This window comes from Accipiter gentilis, chromosome 2, assembly GCF_929443795.1.
Source record: "Accipiter gentilis chromosome 2, bAccGen1.1, whole genome shotgun sequence".
NCBI classification, from domain to species: domain Eukaryota; kingdom Metazoa; phylum Chordata; class Aves; order Accipitriformes; family Accipitridae; genus Astur; species Astur gentilis.
In genome coordinates this window covers 47,674,147-47,696,582 of record NC_064881.1, presented here as the reverse complement: position 1 = coordinate 47,696,582, position 22,436 = coordinate 47,674,147, and the positions used below count along the sequence as shown (strand labels likewise).

General features: G+C 35.8%; 1 protein-coding gene across 4 annotated transcripts in view; it reads right to left on the bottom strand.

Annotated features, from left to right (window-relative positions):
• KHDRBS3 (KH RNA binding domain containing, signal transduction associated 3) overlaps positions 1-22,436 on the bottom strand; it is a 101,144-nt gene that overhangs the window by 10,381 nt on the left and 68,327 nt on the right. For all 4 annotated transcript variants that reach the window (XR_007508701.1, XR_007508707.1, XR_007508708.1 and 1 more), the window contains one exon: positions 12,529-12,611. Coding sequence is in view for 1 of the 4 variants with exons in the window: in XM_049821840.1 (XP_049677797.1) it covers positions 12,529-12,611 (83 nt within the window). In the remaining 3 variants the exon portion in view is untranslated. The remainder of the gene's footprint in view (positions 1-12,528; positions 12,612-22,436) is intronic.

Sequence of the window (22,436 nt, the reverse complement as noted above, 5' to 3'; positions counted from 1 at the left end):
CTATGACCCAAAGAAAAGAAAACAATAAAAATATTATTTTTTTGTTTCACCTGTAACAGTCTGAATAGCCCATGGAGTTCACAACCAAGACCAAGATAACTGAGGGATTTTTATAGAGGAATTACAGAAAAATTTAGTACTGTATATGAAGTTACAGCTTATGGCACTGTATTTTTTCCAAAGCAATCACCTGCTGAAAGGAAACCTAGTCAAAGGAACCTGCAATACAGAACTTTTTTCTAAACTGTACATGCAAACTCATTAACTGAGATAGTTGAGGTCAATTCTGTTAGTGAGGAAATAAGTAGCTATATTAAAAAATTCTTCATCTGGAGAGAATGCATGATGTCAATTTTTGTCTTAAAAACATCCTTGACATTTATACTTTCTTATATAGGTTCTCTGGCATCTTAGCATTCTAACTGAAGACTATTCAAACTCTGTATTTCCCTTAAATGGATTTATTCTGCAAGGGAAACCCTTTTCTTCCAATTCCTTTCCGTTTGTCTCATAGAAAGAAGAACAAAACCACAAAGAAGGTTCATTTTCTTCTTCACCTCATGTGCCTCCCTCCTTTCAGGACAAGGAAAAAACATGCCACAGATCCTTTCCTTTTTAACCCAGCATGGCTAAACTTGGAGTCTGCTTTGAGTTCCTGTTTTCAGATGTGAAATTTCTTCTTGAGGTCATTTTCTCTAAATTTTCTTTTCTTAATTTTTCCTGACTTCTCCAGGTTTCTACTTTGTAGATGGTTTAATTGCATTACATGGTACAGTCAGCTGAGTTCTCAAGCACTTTCCTAACCATCAGGTAAATAGTACAAGTGTAATCAACACTGTGCAAATCAGCTGTGATTCAGGTCTTTTGTACACATAGAGCCCTTGCTTTTACCTCCTCATATTTAACTTCTTTTGTATTCCCATTCCAGAACAATGTCTTTGGGCTGACAAGAGAGAAGACAGAGATGGCAAAGAAAAAATGGTTTGATTTTCCAAGTCAACATAAAAAACTTGGAATCACCAAATGGTATGGAAGGATTAGCAAACAACAATAAAATTTAGTATGTCACTTCTGATTGCTGAGGGCTGGGCATTAATCCTACAATGCTTAGAGCAAGTGTGAAGTGAGGCTTAAGTAGTTTAAAATAAGGCCAGGAAGTGTTTGTTTTCTCTGTTCAAGAAACAGCCTGAGATAGAGAACAGCAACCTCAGATTTTAGCACCTCATCACTGATGAAGTAAACCCTTAGAGAAGCTTTTTTTTTATCTAGTAAAACAGAGGACTGGGAAGCTTCCTGCCATGTTTTCTAGAACCGCTGTGCTGTGAGAAGTGTCTTAAAATACTTTAATTTAGAGGTATTCAACATAAGCCTTCAAAGGTCTTGTGGAATATGACCTGAATTTCTCAGGCATTTCTGCTAAGCTGATTGTTTCTGAAAATATCTTGATGAACCATAATAGAAGAACAAATCCTTATGAAAAAAACAAACAGCAGTAACCGCTCTTGACATGATGGTTAAGTCTTAAGGAACTCTTACCTTTTATACTATACTATTAACTCATTCTGTCTAGAGATGTTGGAATGTTCTCTTGGGACATATATCAACAGAATGGTAGAGTTTCAACCTAACACTCAAAGATATTGGAATAGGTCATTAGGCTATTTTTGGGACAATCCAAGAACAGGCACGTCAAGCATAGTGCAAGTGTCCTCATGTATTTCCCCAAAATACATGAAGGTAGTCAAAATATATTGTGATTAAGGAATGCGATTGCCATGGCTCTTTAGATTTGATACAGGTGTCTTTTAGCATCAGCATTATGCCATTTCTGTGTTTGAAACAAAAGTAGTTTGGCAGGGAGCCTGATTGCTAAGGGGTCTCTGATTCAAAGCTTCTAGGATACTGGAAAAGCCCAGACTTAAGCACTGATAAGCCTGGTTACCGGGTTTAAGCACCAAGTGAACTGAAACGTTCTTCATCTTCAGCGATGAAAAACAGCCTTTGCAACCAGTTCCAGCTTCTTGTAATGCTTACTAGGGAAAAATGGAAAAAAATATTCTGCTTTTTCTTTTGCACATTGGTATCACAAGTAACTTTGGGACTGATCCCTTTAGACAGAAGCCAGGGCAGTTTCAGAAAGCAACAAAAACCTTCCAAACACTAAGGTTTCCTTTTGTGCTAAAAGTAGCTCCACAAGCATCATCACCTTTGTCCTTCTACACAGAGGTCGCAGAGAACAGCAGCAAAGTAGAAAGAAAAAATGAGGATCTCTCTAGCAAGAGGTCTTATATGATAGACCCTGACTGATACAATCCCATCTGAACAGAACTCTTCCTCAAGGCCAAGCCTCTTTCTATCGCTCCTATTGGATCTTGGTGCTCAGCTGCTTCTGATATCAAAAAGTATCAATCAACAGTAAAAAGGAAGTGTGTCCCTAATGTCATTGTCAAGACAACAATCACTATAGTGAAGCTTCTCATAACTCCGTACTCGTCTTGAACACTGAGTTAAATATCTGTTCTTAATGCTTCTGTGGATCACTAGAACACCATATTCTGTAACCCAGTTTACAGCAGCATAGCTTAAACCCAGGATCTCAAGAACAGATCCACATCTTTTCTTGCATTTTGCAGATAGATTTTTATTTAATGTCCAGTTCTGCCACTTCTTAGCAGAAGTTTCTTTAGTACATACTCTCATCCTTGCATCTCAGTTTATGTCTGTAAAACAGATAATGACCTCAGAAAGCAACTGTGATCTATGTGTGAAAGCTTTATAAAATACAGGAAAATGATGCAATCTTTCTTAAATTATACCCCATTGTACTCTCATATGGAGAATACAAATAACAAATCTATTACCTACAATCCTAAAAGATGACCAGAGTGCCCCCTCAAGGATTCCCTTAGCTATCACTTTAGAAATTACTTTTTATGGCAGAAATTACAATAAATTTCACCTCTGAATAGTGAAATGCCCTCAGAGGCATTTGCATTCTGGTGCTGCCCACCAGGCACAGGACTATGTGCATCTACGTATTTCTAGCAAAACTCTACAGAGTTCCCTAAAGCTAACAGTTTTACCATCTGAAATGTTCAGTTACTGCTTTCGGTGAACTCATTCAGTCTTGCCCCCTGATCCTCCACTCTCACATCCCATCTCTCAAAACAGGAAAGGTAAATGGCAAGTAGCAGAGGTGACTGAAGCACACAGTACAAATACGGCTGCTTCTTCAGAACAGCAGCAGCAGGGAGCTATAGCTTTACCTTGAAACTATGAATAGAATACAGCAACAATCCATCCCTAAACATGAGAAATGCGAAATAAAATGTCAAAAATTCACTACTTCAAACAAGAAAGCACCAGCGGAAAAACCTAAAAATTCAGGCTGAATAAACACCAGCATTTTGGTTTGGCCTGTGAATTAGAACCAAGCCCCAGGCACCCCACATCACATTTGTCTGGTTTGCAAAGCAGTTTGAGGGAAGTGAACTAGATAGACTCCAGTCAGAGGAAACGAAACTAGAAGTCTTAAACTATCCAGGTGTGTACCAAATGTGTTCCAACTGCTAAATAGAGAACAGAGATCTGAACCAACATGAACATTGACATTGGCAAAGGATGCATTTTCTTCCCTTTCCCCTCCAAACAGGCAAGACTACTCAGGACAGCGGAAGCAGCAGAGAATATTGAAGACCTGACAGGTATCCGTCAAAATCTTTAGACTATCCATTGCAATACTGGAAAGAGTTGTGGGTATTACTCCATGTAATTCTTGGTTATCCCTCTTGAGTCTTGCATAAGATGTTGTTAGAGATCCGAGATGATATTACTTGTCACAGATTGGAGTACCAGACAAGGCTGCCTCTAATACATCATCATCCACAAAAACTGCACAGACGGTATGTCACCATGCTGTCATTAGAAATACTACTCAGTAAGATATACGTCATACCTTCTTGTCTTCCTAATTTACTGAAGGAACAGTACAACTATCATCAGTTTCCTACAGATTTGATATCCTTTATCATCAGTTAACATTGAAGAGCATTTGAGAAAAAAAAATATCATTCCATCCCAGTTTTATATAATATAATTAAAAAATAATAAAAGTGCCAAAAAATGTATTTGGTTAAAGAGATTATGACTGTTCTTAGGGCTACATGGTCATTTGCATCTGACAGATCTTAAAAGCAATGACTACCATGAGCATCTTTCCAGTGCTCCTCTAATGCTCCTTACACAGGCAGGGTTTGAGCCTTGCCTCTCCAAATACAAGGCAGACCTCTTCCTCTTGTGTGAAGATAATTCAATACACTTAAGTGCTAAGACTTGTTTGCTGGGCTTAACATGGGCTCTCCTACTTTTATCAGCATGTATGTTCCAAGCACATTGCACCTGACAATTACACCATGATAAACCTCAAATTCTGATGGTTACTAAACTGTATTTTTCATGATCTGTCAAACGAATGATGCCAAAATTGTGCTTGAAAGTACAATTTAGAGCTCCCGGTATTTCTTCTAAAATACAATACAAGCAGGAGAAACAAGTAAGACCAATTTAATGTTTACCTGCAACCATCTCCCTTTTCTAAAGTTGCCCAATTAAATATATATTTCCTCACCGACAGAAAGAAGCAAGATTTTTCTTCCCTTGAAAGCAAACCAAATGCTACAGGATAGTCTAAGAGAAAAAAACCCTGCAATTTCCAATTACTGCTAGTAAGCAGACATAGTATGTTGACTGTCAACCAGCAAAATAGTGTCAAATCATCTACAAAAAGGTGTTCTGTGACAAAAATATGTTCTGGACAGATGAAGCCCGATTTCTCATGCATCTCCGATTCAACTAATGCACATTGGCTTCCAAGTGTGAATTTCCAGTGAAGTTCCTTCTCCACCCCACACCGGGGAAAAGAAATCTTCCCTTTATATACTCTGCCTACTGCAAGTGTGAATTTATGAAGCTGTCCCTTCTCTAGTCACAGAGAGACTATGTAGTTTCTCTTCCTTATCTTTGTACCTCTTAATAAACTTTCTACTGGTTTCATTATGTAAGACATTTGAAAAGTTATTTCTAAATGAGTAACAACTTTAATTTGTAAGATTTGGAAGCCTCATTATCCAAGTTCTGTCTCCAAAGACCATATATCTAGTGGCATTGCTGCAGCACCCTGCTGAGGCCTAGCAACTGGGTACTCTCCTTCCTCTTTGTTACCTCCATCATCCAAACTTAAAGTACTTTTTTTTTTTTTTAAACATACTGTAATTAAATTGAAGCACTCATAATTAAGATGTTTTTAAACTACAGCTAATTCCACAAGCTACCATTAACAACTACAATATAGCATTTGATATTTAAAAAATATTCACTGTTAATGAGTTTTTCTTCCTGTTATGGACTTCTTAAAAGAACTTGTTTGACCATCCTTTTCTCATGTTTTCACCTGTGTAATTGGTCAAGGAAAAAAATCCTAGATCCTATCAAGTACTCATCCTCTTTAATTATATTGTGGTAATTCAACCACCCAGTTTAAGATGCTGTACAATCACCAAAGTAAAATTAAACCAATCATGCAAAATGAATAATCTGATTTTATGAAATAGTTCCCCCTTTTTTTGATTCCTCAAATATTTAAAATTTCATGTTACTACTTCTTATACCACTATAACACCTCTATATAAGTTTTCTCTAGCAGGTCTCTATTTTTAAATGCCATTTTACTTGTTTTCTAAACATTGAGGCATATTCATAGTTAAGTTTAATAGAAGAGCCATGAAGAAAAACAAAATTATTTTTTGTATCTAAGAAGTATTTTACCAAGATAATTCAAACAAATTAAAAGTAATCCTAACATTAAGTAGTGAAGTAATCTACTAATGTCAACGTGACGAGGATTCTAAAAACCTTTTCCGAGTGCAGCATGTGATATACTTGTTAAGATTAATTTTTCCTTTAAAGGTAAGTTTTTTCCATCATTACACTTCAATTGCCTTAGTCTTATTCCTGTTCACTGAGGTTTCAGACCAGATTTCTGTGAAGAGATTTAAAAAAATTCAAACATGTATGTTAGACTCACAGTAAAAGCGTTCTGTGCTATTGAGGCACTTCTGAATACTTTATCTTGTCACATTTTAACAGGTAACAAAAAAGGAAAACATCTATCTAAACCTAAAGAACTAGATCTGAAAAACTGCAGAAAATAATCTCTTTCAATAATATGACTGTAAAAATTATGCAGGAAACCACATGGCAGGGATTTTCAGTTAAAAGAGACGTTACCTTGTTTCTGCTAATGTTTTTGAGGCTTTATTTGTGCAGAATTATAACCTCCAATAAGCTCAGACATACCAGGTGTTCATAAGCAACATTTGCAAAATACTAGCTATCTGCACTATCCCCAGAAATCAAACTGCTGTGGATTGATTTGATTTACAAGTCAGAGCATGAAATACAAACAGCTACTAGCATTAAAATCCAAAAAATTACATCTTGAAAAGCTACAGTAACAGACACTGTTTTGCATATAATGCATATTTATACTGCCTCTAACTGCATGATTGCTGACAAAGTTAACAATGTAAATTTAAAACACTGAGTATCACAAACAAAATGTTAGCAATTAACTTTCAAATACCTATAGCAACACCTCCATAAGCTAATTTCAAATCCATACCCTCAGCTCTTTATGAAAATCCTTCTCTTAAAAACAGCAACGTCATCATCTGTATGACTACTAAGCACACTTTCAGAAAACACCTGAAAATGTGAGTTCCTAATGGAAAATGGGGAGGACTACATCTCTGGGTCTTGGCAAGAACTCCATACTAGGAATCAGCTTCTCTCAAAACTAAGGTGCCTCTGGAGTGCCGCAAAATCAGAGGTTGATATTTGAGGGATTCAAATCTCTAAATTTAGTTGTATTATTCAGGCATCAGTTAAATAATTGGCCATTGCTCAATTTCAAGGTGGGCGGTTTCTTTAGTCCTCTTTTCGACCTGACATCAAATTACTTTTTTCTTAAGTAACTACCACAAGCTACAAAACGCAAACTTCCTCAAACCTTTCAAACCACGGGGTCATTGTACACAGTCTACCCTACTTTCAAGAAATTTTCTCTTGAATCAGTCACTGTTGAAACAAATGGGAAAGAATAAGGCCTCACCACATGGCACTGCTAACACTGGGCTTTTAAAGATGCTTCGGAACTACCACATGGGGAGTTATCTTTTTATGCTTTTAGATAAATAATTTAAAATGAAGTTGCAGCCTGTACTTCCCACTTCCCAACACATTAACCAATAAACACAGAGTGCACTAGAGGCACTGAATAAACATAGGTATACTAAAGAGAATTTGCCAATTCCCTCAATTCAGATTAGCTTGCCTGCATGGGTTTGAGGTTTACAGGCAACTTACAGGTATTTGAATGTATTACATTTTGATATGATTTGAAATGTTAGCAATTATTGTTAGATATGCAAGAACAGCATCTGAGAAACACCATGTTTAAGCCAATAGCACAACAGTTGCTGCTGAAAGGTAGAGCATTAACAGGCAAGTGTGGAAACCAGAAAACATTGCAGAAGACTGGAGACAAAGCCAGCAATCACCCTGAGTCCTAATCTTTCCCCTTTTATATTGGCATTCAAGATTAAATTCTGCAATGGAGTGAAGGTGAGATCGCCCTGACTAAAGATCTAAACCAGTTCTAAATTTACAAAATAATTACAATCAAACACAAAATGACTACATTACTACATGAATGACTGTTTCTTGCTCCTAAACAGATACAGTCATAGAGTTATACAAACTGTTCCTTTCATAGTTGAGGTTGCTGATCTCTGTTGTAGGTAAAAAAAACAATGAAGCTAGACAAAAGCATTTTTTTCTTCTAAGAAAAGAATTATCCACTTTTAAATGCTAGCAGACAAGCCTGAAGAAGTTATTTGAAACTTCTGAGTGCCATGGAGCAGACAGATGGGGTTCTCCACATTTTTTTTGTACTACAGTAACTGTGTTAGCCATTCTCTCTTGATAGTAAAGTTAAAAGCACACAGTAAACCTTTAATGCTGCTGGAGAGGTAACAAACTCAGCCCCCTTTCTCGGCAACCTTGTCACATAATCTGAATTTTAGTAACAAACCTCATTCTCTGGCACGTTAACTCTCTGCAGCATCTGTCACTGCTATGAATGGTTGATCATAAGTACCTCTGTAGTCATCTCAATGCTATTAAGCAGATGGCAGCGCTAAATCCGAATGATGTAGTACATCTCCCTGGTGGACTTTGTTTCCATACACTACCATTATTCTACAATTCCTCAGTGATAAATCTCACGTATTCTAGAGAACATTAACAGTGAACTGACAGTGCCAATTGATTTATTAGCATCCATTTCCCTTTGCCCTATTATTGTCTTCGCAAACACTTGTGCAGATCATGTATGGAGCCACTAAGGGACAAAAGCACTTTTTCTCCATTTGAAACATATTTCTGAGATTTAAAATAAATAGAATTTTTCATCATGCTGAAAATGTTTAATCTGATCTACAGATTTAAATGAAGACCGAACTAAATGCTCCTGCTTCCTCCACAACATTCTTCTCTGAATTTTCGTAATAAAATTGGTCTAGCATTAACATCAGACTATTAAAACACTCGCTACTTTCTGCAATAAATCCAAGTAAAGGTTTACAATTTTAGACAGATTTGGGAAAGTCCTTTAAGAGTCAGTTAGTTGTGTAAGTAAGCATGCATATGTGCCATTGAAGGGAGCTGACAAATCTACACACATCTGGCATAAGAAAATACCAGCACCAGTTACAGGAGCATGGCATTTCACACTTGTGCCTCACATTCTAACATAAGGTCCCCAAGAGGTTTTTAGCATACAACTTCATGTCTTGAATTACTACATATGCATATAGAAGAAATTTTATGAAGGAATTGCTGACTGCATAATGTGAAATCTGCCCTGTATGACAGAGAAACATTCAGAGTAGTCTTGCTGATCTCCTTAGCTAGGCATCGAATATCAACTATAAATGACATGGCTCTTGATTGTGTTCATTATTTTGTTAAATTAGATTGCTTTGTTTTTTATAACAATACTGAACAGCCCAGTTGATAACCATGCCAGATTATACTGGTAAAAATATCATCTAACAATCCTCTGCAAAAAACTATACGTACAACTTAGTCACATCTCTTCTGAAAAATCAGTTATCTAGCCAAGCTCAGTACAGCTCCAAGGGATTTTAAGTCTTTTTGACCATAAAAAAATAATTCTGTTAAAAGACATCCTGAAGCACTATTTGGGGCTTTGTTGCACAAATAAAAAACTGTGGATAAGAAAATATGTTAAAGGAAAACTATTTTTTATAGGATTACAGGGCATTAAGATAGATGAGAAGTTGGAGAAAACTCTGATATTTCTCTCCCTATTAGTGCTGTGACAGGTTTTAACTAAAGCTTCAGATTGTCAAGCACAAGCAAGGATACAGACTTACACAGTGTCAAATAAAATGCCATTAAACTTTTAAACACACATGATTTGGTAGAAGCAAGCAGTTCGGTTACAGAACAGAGGAATTGTTTGCAGAGGTATGCAAAGTCTCAAGTATCTTAATGCACACAGAAATATAGAGTATGCTTTTCTTCATATCTGAACATACTACCCATCCTAGTCCATCTCAGATTTGGCTATTTCTGGGAAATACACTAGGAACATCAAAATTAAAAACCATAAAGGAAAGTTAAGCTGTGTTGTGCCAAATGGTTAAATTTGGAGAATTTCCACCTTTAACAGAGAAGTCGCTAAAATAAGCAAAAACTTTACAAACCAAAATTAATATTTCAACTGTCTCCACTGTATCACACGTATACGTTGTACACACAACGTACACTTGTGAACATTAACAAAGTTTGATGAGGTGCAGGAAGAGGGTTCATATACCGAAAGACTACTACAAATAATTTAATGAGCAAACCCATCGTTTCAGTTTACTAGCCATTTCTCAAACATCCTCTTCAATATACAGTATCATTAATATCAAAACTTCTCCAGAAATTAATATCAGAAGATATACTAGAAATACTTTTTAAGATCACTACTTTCAACTTACAAAAGGAAAGGGGAAACGTTATTTGCACATGCTAGTCACTAAATGATGCATTTTAAACTCGTTGAATGCCCTCTATGTGCAAACGTATTTTTTCTTCCCATACTTTATGAGGGAAAAACATCAAGAATGGTATAAGGCTAAGTTATGAAAACAATACACTTTTCCCTAATTTCCTTCACAGTTAGGACACTGTAATGCACCTAAATATGATAAGCATCTCTTAGTGATTACAAAATGGCATTTTGCAATATGGGCTACTATTTGATATTCAGATTAAAGAAGGGAATGTTGTTCTAGGTAGCTCAGATGGCTGTTTATAGTTATTACTTTTTGTCTGCCAATACAATCCTAAAAATCTTTTTGCCAAGCCAGAAAATATGCCAGAGAATGAGTGTCAATATCCCGTGAGAAATGTACAAGTGAATCATTTCTTGTTATCTATTACCATGCAGTACTTAATAAAATTAGGGAGGAAAAAATGAAGTAATCATTCCAAAGATAATGAATTCAACAAAATCTAACAGTATATGTATCATGAAACTACAGGTAAAATACAAAGCAGAGCAATCATTCTATGAAGTATCTCCTTCCAGACTGGGCTAAGCATATGCACATATTATATCTAAGAATATTATATATATACTTATGTATTAGTCCTTTACAAGAGCAGTTTCATTTCTTAGGAGATCTGCTTTTTGCTAATTTTAGTTCAAAGGAAAAAAATCTTAACGAAAACGTTCTTAACAGAAAAAAATCAAATCCAAGTAATGCTTAGTTTTGGCTCAGGCAAATGACTTCGTAATGAAGTCCAAATGTTTGTGTGCAATAAACCCATTTACCAACACTAGAAGCAGTAAAACAGAACAGAATTACCAACATAAAAAGTTGAGGACTGTTTTGGTAATTTTCTTCTTGGAAAAAAATCCATTACTAGCAGCTGCTCTCTAAACGTAACATCCTACAGAGCCCTATATTTTGAAGGTCCTGCACTGCTGGTTTCTTAAGTTGTACTATTTTTATCAATTTTCAATAGCTTACAAGACTCCGTAGGAGCCAGGTATCAGACACAAAGGTATTTTCATTCTGTTAGTTCTCAACAATGACACTTGAGTTTTCCACTAAGCTTTTTCACATTGACTAAGTTGTTGGGCACAGGAAAATATTTATACAACAAAATTTAACTTGGGTGTGTCAACACTACAGCAAAGCAGGTGTCAGGTGTAAACAGCTTCGTTCCCAACTTTGCTGTGAACAGACAGTTATGTACTACTTCAGATAAGGCTACATTACAAAAATGTCGGTATCTAATATTCTAAATATCTAGCTGAAGGTAAGACAGTCTAATCAGTATTTATCAACATCACAATATCCACCAATATCTCCCTTTCCTACTGTCATCATCTTCCCAATGGGCAAGGTTTGAAGCTCTAATAACCCCAAATAACCAAAGTAGTAATGCAGAACTATAGCACCTTATTTTATTTTTACAATTTTCTTAACATTCTTGTTTGGAACATTTGAAATTTATTGACATAAGAGTTTCAAGAAATTCTCAATGACATTACAAAATCTACCACTGATCAAACTATGAATGCTTGGTCCAAGAGAAAAAGAGCAAGAATTACAACTCAGTAAAAGGTGCACAGAAACTCCCTTTCCAGACATGCACATTAGAAGTATCTAATAGTGAGGACAATAAGCCAAGCTACTAAATAATGTGTCATGTGATATTTGCATTAAATTTAAACTACCACCTAATACAAGTAGGTTATACTTCATAGCATTTTTCTCATCATTGGGACACATTAGTATTCCTTGTAATTGATGCTGTTTCCAAATAGCAACTCCTTTGAAGAAAGCAAAATTTTTAAAAAAATCACAAGTGCTTAAAATGGCAAGAGATTCAAATGCAGAAAGACAATTCCATGAGGGAGTAAAACAAACTAAAAGGTGTACTTTTTGTACAGCCAAAGGTAAAATACTGGAACATAACCATGCTCAAGTAGTAAGAAAATGCAATCAGCTGTGTTTCAGATGATTTAATACCTTCTATAAAGTTTGGGTTTTTTTTCTCTCACCTCCCCTCCCTGCCCACCACCCAAAATGAATCTGAATTAGACCTTCCTGAAAATCCTGAACTTCTGAAAACTTTGATTTATGATTTGGCATCGCTAAAACTCTTTAGTTTCAAGTTCTCATTTCTGTTTCTTTTCAACCACTAAGTAACTTGACTTTTATACTTATGTGATACTAAAGACAAATAACACTGGGGTTATTTCTAATAAGCCTCTTATAACATTTTTGCTGTTTAAGATGAAATAGAAAAAATCTTTAAGTAAAACTAACTTTCCAACTGCAGAATATTTCAAATGTAGTTACAGCAGATTTGGAGACGTACCTTTGTGCTTGGGTGCTATAGCTGTTATCATAGGAATCATAGCTTTGTTCATCATAAGCAGTTCCATAACCATCATCATACTCCTGAAACGATATAAAAGAAAGGCAATATTAACCATAAACACACTCCAGAAACAAATTAGTAACCTAGTAATAAATATGAAAGACTATACTCTCCTGAAATGCATATATGACATAAGTATACCATGAAATGGCAATATCTTAATGATATTAATAGAGACTACTTCCATTTAGGAGGCCACACACATCTAAGACTTTCATTGCTTCAAATGTATTTTGATCTACTGGCAATATGCTTCGAAAAGATTTTTTTTATTTAACACTGGCTTGCACAGAGACAGTACAAATGCTTCATCTCTCCATATACTTGAATTTGAGCTGAGTGAGCTAATGATCTTCAAGAAAGCTCTGGGATGCATCTCAGGAATTAAAACACCTGAATAAGTATTGTGCAACTGACTGAGGTAGCTGACTTATTTCTGGACAATAGGTTCAATATTCTACGTAGACTACAGATGGGAAAGAAACTACCTAGAGGTAAAACTAGTAAGAATGATGGTTTTACTTCTCTGAATGCCCTCTGTATACTCAACTTGTGGGAGTTTAGCATCCATTAAGAAACTAAAAGTAAGGCTTTCTTACTCCTCCCACATTACCCACACTATTTAAGTACACACTGTAGGAACACTTTTCCCAAAATAGCACTGGATTTAAATACAAAGTTGAACAAACCACTAACTCCAGCTACAAGCCACGCAGAAGTTCAACATAAAAACGAGTGACAATGCTGTGTTATCCCAGAGGAGGATGCACTATAGAAATACAAAGACTGTCACTAATTTTTTGTTTCATCCAATAATAAACCTGAGCTAAAGACATGAAAAGTAGAAATGGCACTTCCTTTGTACTGACTCCTAGGAAATCCCAATGTCCAAATCCTATCCAAATATGCCAGAGACCTCAACGGATGTTTAGGGCTATCTTGTACAGTTTTGCCAGATGAGAATGGCCTAATGAGAAGACACTTTGAAGATATAGGGACCAGACAAAATGAAAATCAGGCATCATCTTACATACAGTGTTTTTTCAATAAACATGTATCAAGCCTTAGCAATGTAAGGATAAAGTATAATGAAAGGACAAACTCTCTTCCAGGAAAAAGAACCTTTAAGAATCTTTTAGCAGTGACAGAAAACAAAATTGACTACCAGTATCAATTAGGTAGGGATGACAGATGATGGATTGTCCAACTCTAGTAGAAAATACCTCCAATGATTGGAATCTGACAGCTTTCTAGACATTGTAAAGAAAGCTTTCTATAGCAGAAGCCAATGACATCCTCAATACAATTGATAGGAAACTGAATTTGCTAAGAGAGTTTTTAACATTTTTTCCAGTCATTTGAAATTACTTATATGGAAAACCAGGCAATCTGCCCATCAGTACTGCTTCACCACTGCTAGATCAGTGAACATGATTGTTTCCCAGCAGTGCTTAGTAGAAGGGTGTCTATGAATATTTGCCAGCATACGAGTGACAGCCTATTCATAGGTCTGGAAGAAGAAACGAGGATTTTTCCAATTGTCTGTTCCGAAGAGATCCATGGATAAATAGTTCCACTTGAAAAGGAAATGCATTGTTTTCTCTTTCAATAATTCACTGTCCTGAAACTGAAAATTAAAATAGAGTCTTAGCATTTTCTTTGCCCATCTGATATGGATATGGATTTTTCTTGATAAACCACACACAAAACCCACAAAACCATTGCCTCCTGGCAGTTATTACGAACAAGCACTTTATTACTTATTGATGCAATACACAGACATCTGTTAACAATACAGACATTGATCAACAGCAGAAGCTGTCTGAGCCAACTTATTTGCTCTGTTCCAGAACATTTACATGACATTTGGTCTCCTCATAGAATCTCCCAACTGTGAACTAGCCATCCCTAAGAGGAGCTCCCAAACTTCAAGCCATGCACACCCAGCAGTGACAACAAATGAAAGAAAAGGACTGAAATTAACCTTTTCACATGTTTAGAAAGCTTTGCCACTAAGGAATCACTGGAGACTTCTTAAGCAATCAGTCCTATTCTTCACATATGTTAACTATTTCACTAAAAAGCTGATCATGAAAGAAAACGGGACAACAGACTATGAAGTTATGGTGTATCTATGACTTCTTGAAAACAAAACAACAAAGTAAATTTGAAATAGGAAGATGCTTAACAAGATGTCCAGCAGAACAAACCGAAAATTTTAGGGAGTTCCATGCTGTATCAGACTTAAGTGTTTCTAGTATTAGCAATTCCCTTCCAGAGAGAATTTTCCCAGAACTCATTACTGTTCACCATTTTGTGTGTTAATAAATTTACTACTGCAGAAATTAAGCCCTGCATTATTATGTTGAAGGTGGCTCTTATATGCTTTGAATAGAAAAATATCTGGTTTGCAGTCTATACATGGGAATCATGTTACTTAGCATTAAAGAGATCAACCCGAGCTGTTGCAGTTACTATAATCTGCTTAAACAGATCAATTCTTCCTTTTTATTGATGTATTTACATTTATGAACCCAAAAATTTACATTAAAACAAAGATAAACTGTGTGCAACATGTTGAAAAACTAGAATAAGTTTAAAGAGTTGCTCTCAATGGCTTGTTCTGTTAAGAGGTAAGAGCTTCAAATTCCAAAACATTTGTTTACTGTGCACTATTCCCTTGAAGTAGCAATTAGGCAGGGGCAGATGAAGTATGTTTCAGAGCTTTCCCTGAATTAGGTCTGACACAGTATTTTCGCTTAGACATACAGTATTTGAAAACTTTCTCTTTTAGGACATTAACAAATAAGGTTAGCCAGGGCAGGATGTTTTACATTTTAGATTAAATGCACACTACTTGAGTATTTTCTGAAACACATAACTTTTAGTATCTAAATGAAATATCCTTGGCCATCTAGCATGTTTCAGTACTATAAAACATCATGTTAACTTAAATGAAAATAACTATAATTTTTACACATATACAATGAAAATGGACAGGACAGAACTTAAATATGCACAGATATCCTGTACTAAGTATATCACAGATTCGCTGACAAGCATTGCTCTACAGTTTTCTTTCTATATAATACTGGAAGAATGACACCTTCATAGGGATATTTTAATTGCATTTTTCCTGCTGATTCTTCAGTATGTTTCGGGTATTTATAAACACATTCATTTCTGTATTTAAAGCCATTATTCTTCTTTATGTGGATGACAGCATTTGCATTCCTACTACCTACCAAATGCAATACAATGGACTTCCCTTTTACTCCAATTACATAACTCTATAGATAGATCTTCTTAAAGGTACTTGCTAATCAGAAAGTGTTTACTAGTGAAGCCATATTTCCGCCCCGCTCCAAAAAACAAAGTCCAAACAAGATAATATTTTCATCCCATGAATGGAAGCATTTTGTTTCTGTTAATCATTATTGTACTTTTCAGGATAACCTAGAAAACTAACTCTCATCACATTTAGTCTGATAGAAAGAAGGGACATGTGCTGCACAGTCTGTGCTTACAACAAAAGTGTAGAAAAAGATGAGCTGAAAATGCTAAAGTCCTCTTAAACTACAGGTATTTTCCACACATTTAAAATATCAACTAGGAAGGTATCAAAAGCGATTGTCCTGACTTCTGTTAATTTCAGTCTTAAGAATCTTCTCCCAAAGTAACAAAAGAGCTAGAACTACAAGACAGATCTTCTGAAAAGAACAAGAAATTATTCTGTAAAATCTCAAACTTTATTAATAAACTCCTTTATTAAGCCAGCCTATAAGCCAGAATCACATTACGTTTCCTCTTAAAGAGAGCTTCTGCCTGCAGTTTTCTCAAAGATAGTGCCTACAGTTGAAATAAATCCAAAGAGCAGCACTGGTAACGGTAATTGTTCAGTGCAAGGTGCAGAAATTTTTCATGAACAGAACCAAAGGCAATGTTTAAATATGCACCCTTCAAATGTATTAAATCATAAGTTACTATCACGGGTCAAAGGATGATAAAAGCAATGAAAGCAATCTCTGCCAAAACCCCTACACTACCCAAAACATTATAAATCATGCTAAAACTTGCTCATCAGTATTTCTTTCTAATAATTAAGTACTCTAAACATACCAGCGTTCACAGGGAACACGAAATGGTAGCTTTAAATTATAATCCACTGGCAGTGACAATGACAGACTAGCATTTGGGGTCTCTTTAGGAGAAATTAACAATGTTTCCAAGAGAACAAGGCAGAGAAACAGGAAGAAAAAAAGAGGGTAAAAAGTTCATTTTAACAAAAAGGCCATTTGCAGTGCTGGAAAAAAATCATCAAATCAATAAGAAATCAATTTTCCAGCTCTTCCCAACTAGGGAAATCCATCCAAGGGAAAAAATTAAGGCTGTTATCACTACAACTAAAAAGGTTGTTGTTTCTTTTACTCATCATTCTCCGAAATTAATACTTACACCAGTACTTTATCACAGAATATTGGAGGAATGTCTTCCTTCCAGATAAAAACCATCACATTCGAAAAAATTGTTTGCACAGAGATTAACTTGAAGGAGAAAGAACATGAGGCAACTTCAGTGCAGTGCAATGAAGAATTTTTTCAGCAAATTAGAATTGTTAAGGGAAGGAACAGCCATTTTGGTATGTGGAAATAACATCTCCCCATCATTAAATCAACAGGCAATATGGGGCAATCAAAACAAATATGGGTAGCTACTACCATCTAAAGTCTGAGTGATAACATTAAGGACATTAGCAGCAAACATGCACAGACTGTAAGCTCTTATATTGTAGATTTTCATCTGTTTTCATCTAGAAGAAGCCTAGTGCATATTGAGCCAGAACAAATAAGGTATTCACAGAATGAGAAACGTACAAGTGGATTGTCTTTCACGCATCTTAGAACAAAAAAAAACCAAAAACAAAACAAAAAAAAAGAAAGAGTTGCTAACGAATATAGGCAGTAACACTTAAACCAAATTACTATCAGGCCAAAAAATTCTATTTTTCTATACACAACAGGAGGGAGCAGTGTCAGAATCAGGACAACAACTCATGCCCATTCAATAATATCAAGTCAGAAAAAGGTCAGCTTAGACCAGCAGCTTAAACTCTAAAATCATTTGAGAAGAAAATATTTTATATGCACATTATAGGTGAACTCTCAACTTCAAGATAGGCAGGTAGAAAAGCTTTTCAGCCTTTCCTCAAAAACATTCCTCTGTTTCCACAGCCAAAGTTGCCCGAGTTCCTGAGAAAATGGAAAGACTTTCCATTCTTCATAAAATTCATAAAAGATTAAAAATGAAACAAAACAATTGAGACTTCGCTTTTAGACAGTTATTTCTTCTTGCTTGTTCTATTGAGCATGAAAAAGAACAGTGTAATTGGCAAAAAAAGCCAAGAAATAATGGTTTGCTGTTATGAACTTGCTTTCCAGAAGTCTTACCTGAATTCACCCTGACTTTAAGAATAGTCTTAGCACTTCTGAAAAGCCACAAGTCAGTAAATGCATTGTTTAAAAAAAGGGTCTAAGACCTAAGTAGAAACCACAACATTATCCACAGAGGGGAGCAGAGACAGAATGGAAAAAAGCCTGTCCTCTAGTTCTAGAGAATGAAGGTACCTCAAACCCTTTTCCAGGAACCCAAACAAAAAAATTCACGCTCAAAACAAATACACAAACAAAACCATTTTAAATTAATTTGGTTAAAATGTTGCATGTTACTGGGAAACTATCAATATTCAGAAGACCACAGTAAATTAAGACCTAGTGTCACTCTTGCAAAGTGACATGAAAGTTATACTTGAACTCTAATCAGGGAGAATTTAAATTCTTTTCAAAGTCCTATGTCATCTGGATTAGCCCTGATTTTGCCACCTCAACTGCAAGAAGCATTTATTTTAGATAAAAAGCTTGGTTTTTTCACATTGTATAGAAAGTTTTCACTCTCTTTTTCCTACAAATCTTTCCTTTTTCAACCACGAACACTGAGCGAGCAAATGAACGTTAGTGAGGAAAAAGTCTACTTTAAAAACAGTTTACCACACAAGATCAACATTCTATTAATAGCTCCAAGAAACCGCTTCTACAGTATCCTTTTGTAACCCTAATTTTCAGTTTTTCAAAATCTAAATTATGTATGATCTCAATGAAGAGATGGAGAATCCAAGCTTAATACTGGAGATCAAAACAATTTGCATCAGCTTTCTAGGAACGTGCACTAAATAAACTATAGGCTATTCAGCTGAATGGGGTCTCACCTGTAAATAGTAAGACTTTGTGTTAATTCCTTTCACTAACGGATACATATATGCACATTTCCTAATAATCACTGGATCATGAAATGGGTTTCTGTTCTTAGCCATCCAGCCAAACGTCACTTGAGAACAAACTTCCCTTAAATCTTCCCACAAATTTGTAAGAATTTCTTGCAAAATCAAAAGGACAGAAACCATTTCTAACACTATGTATGCTATTCCTGGTGGTCAGCACACCATCTCCAGAGAGAACCAAGGGAATATGAATGCCTGCGAGAGGAATTTGAACCAAGGGTCTTCCGCTACTGGAGAAATACTGAGCTTTAAGTTAAGAAGAGACATATAGCATCACATCTTTTCCTCACTGTTTGGGTGGGAACTTGTTAGCCAGCATGTTATGTAATGTCTTTTGGGTCTTCCCCATTTCTCATGGGAAACTGATGAGCATAGTCTCAGACTATTTCAGTATCTATAACATATATGTATCTTATAGCATATGTAGTGTGAGTATAGTCTCATAGTACAGAGTTAGTATGAGAATTACAAGCTTAAGTCTAAATTAAGTCTGAAGCACTACTTTGTCCACCAGTAAAAGTAATGCATTTCTGGAAATATCCAGAAAGGTATGTTTCAGGAACTATAATCTTTTAAAACTTAGCAATCCCTAACCTTTAGGATCTTCCAGAATCGGGCAATAACTAAACATACATTTTAAAGAGTAGATTTTGAAGTCTGTTATCAGCATCTCTTTTGTATCCAAGTGTTCTGTGCACCCCCTAAGTAGTCTGTATCTTTAAGTTACAAAAAAATATCTTTGCATGTAACTGGAAATAGTTCATAATGTTCTTTTTCAAGTTACAGTTTACTTAACATTAGAAAAGCTCCCTAGGTCTCTTACTGGTAGACTTTCCACCTTAATTCAATTTCTTATTACAGAAAGCAATCTCATTGAAGCTATCTAATTGAAGCATTAACTGCTAGAAATTATACATGTGGTCATCACATTAGAAAAATCTGCCACTGAAGTAACCCCTGTCTGAACACAAGAAAACATCAATAAAATTGCCATAAACAGAACTGAAGCTCTGCCACAACTTTTCCCCACATGCACTAGGGAGGAACATTTAGATCTGATTGCCTTCCGACATAGTGTTGAAGCAAGTCTTGGCCGTAACTCGCTAGACTGAGAAGTTTAATTTTTCAGTGCAGACATTCAACACTGCGACAGCAATGGGTTTTAAATTCAGGTTTAAAGTCCAATTCTCAATGCCTAAAAATCTGATTATAAACTTGTAAATCTCACTTTGCATTTAACACATTTAAGCAGCCAAAACAGGACTTGACATGGCATGATCACAAACATATTCATACAAAAATACAGAATTTAAATACTCACAGAATATTTACAAAATATTTACCTTTGTAAAATGAAAAGAGTATCTAATAAAAATCCAATCTTAAAAAAGCTTCAGCCACATTGCTGTGTTACTAATTTGGAAAAAGCCTCAAAGTTTTGAAGCTGGTAAGAAGAGGGCAAAATGATGAGGCAGAACAGCAACTGTTATTAGACAGTAACTGAGACTGGACAGTTATGGTCTAACCTATGTCTGACTGAGCATTGGCTAAGGAATTGACACTATTAAAAAGTAGTGAATTGCTAGCATACTGTTACTAATTTCCTGCTTACTGAAAGTTATGGAAAAGCTAAAAATCTCCAGCTAGCAGTTAAATACAATTTCTATTTCTTATCTTAATGGAATAAATTGTCAACTTAAAGATACATGAAAATATTTTTATCTATTACACAGTTTTCTTCAATGAATAGAGTAAAATTCTCATGTAATTAATAGAATGATGTCCCTGAATCTCTCTGTAAGTGTTTCAATAAATCTAGCAACCATCTAGCATAATTTTCCTTATCCAAGCATTATAAAACTAATCCTGGCCATGCTTCACACATCACACTGGGCTTTCTCCTGACCTGAGTGGTTGAGGACATAAAAACGGGAGGCGTGTTAGCCTTCAGAGCAAGTTTATCACACCAAACAGAGCAGTGAGGTTAAAATGGTGATTATAAAGCTGGCTGGCCATAGAGGCCTGAATTTTTGTTATCGTCTAAGCTGATGCTACAAGCTATTAAAAAGACAATGTTCACAGAAAATGATAAGGAACTGTCATTTCAGTGGCTTCAAAAACTTCATCATGGTACTGACAATATGGTGAGGTCCCAGGAAGAATAGGTCCTGGGGCTGAGAGATACTGAAGTGAGACTAGCAACGCTGGAGTGGAAAAACTAGTTACACTGAACTGGAAAAGTGTACAGAAATTGCTGCTAGTCTGATATGTTGCATGACTTCAGTAAAGAAGGCCACATCAAGCATCCAGAATTAGCGCTGCAAACATCCCAGGAAGCTGACAGACAACGGAGGTAGTCTACCTCTGTGAAGAGCTTTCGGTGAAGGGTAAGTTCTGGACAACTTCCCTACGGGCTCCAAGCACAGGGCAGCAATCATCACCTAGTTCTCTTCATCTTAAGCTCATGTTAAAATGCATCTAAATTCAGATGAATCATTTTTTGCCTGTGGCATGATTGTCGCTGTGTGAGATACTGCCTTCAGAATTAACCTTTCCAATTTTTCAGAATAAAATAGGTATTCCCCTTCCCATTTTTATATTATCCTTTAGAAAACAAATTCTTAAACAATCAGGAAGAGGAAGGAGAGAGATAAGGATAGGCAGGAGGCAGAATTGAGTAAGATCCTCATAGATGTTAAAGATTTATTGGTCTCAAGGACTACAAAAAAGTTAACAAAGGGAGTGAAAGGAAAGGAAGGCTGTTTGCGACTCAATGACAGCCTTATCTTCTGTCACAAGGTATACTTAATAGTACTCCACAGAGGAAGCGGGCAAGGACTTTATGTACGAAAAGCCCTGCATCATCTTTGAGATATTTACAGAGTTACCAAAGTGGTTGAAGGCTTCCATCTAGGATATAGTTTGCTTTTCTCAACTTGCGTATTTTCACATTATTTTAATGAGTACAAAGCAGAGGATGATAAGCCTAAGGGAATCAAAAGCTTCATGAATCCTTGAAGACTTTCCAGTCTTCAATGGAAAAGTTCTCAGAGCTGCTCTGTAACCTCTCTGGATATCCCAGCCTCCAAGCCTCCGAAATTATATGCTGCTTAAAATAACCTTTTACGATACCCACAATCTCATTGATTTTCTCATTCTACAGACACTTCTCAGCACACAGTGACACCTTATCCTGCTCTGATATTCAGGTTGGCAAACCAGCACTTAATATTAGATATGGTTAAACAGCCATTAGTAAGGAAAGGACAGAAATACTACTAATGACTCCTAGCATGTTACCTTAACCTGTAAAAGATACAGTTAAGACACTTTCATAATGTACTACAAATGGGCAGGTAAAAAAATACCATGCATTAAGTTTAACATTTAACATACAATACACCAATGACTCATGTCCTAGCAAAACTTCAGTCTAATGAATCTCCGTTTTAACAAAGGAGACACAGAAAATATGGTAGTTTTAAAATGGACCAGATAGCATTGCTTTGTC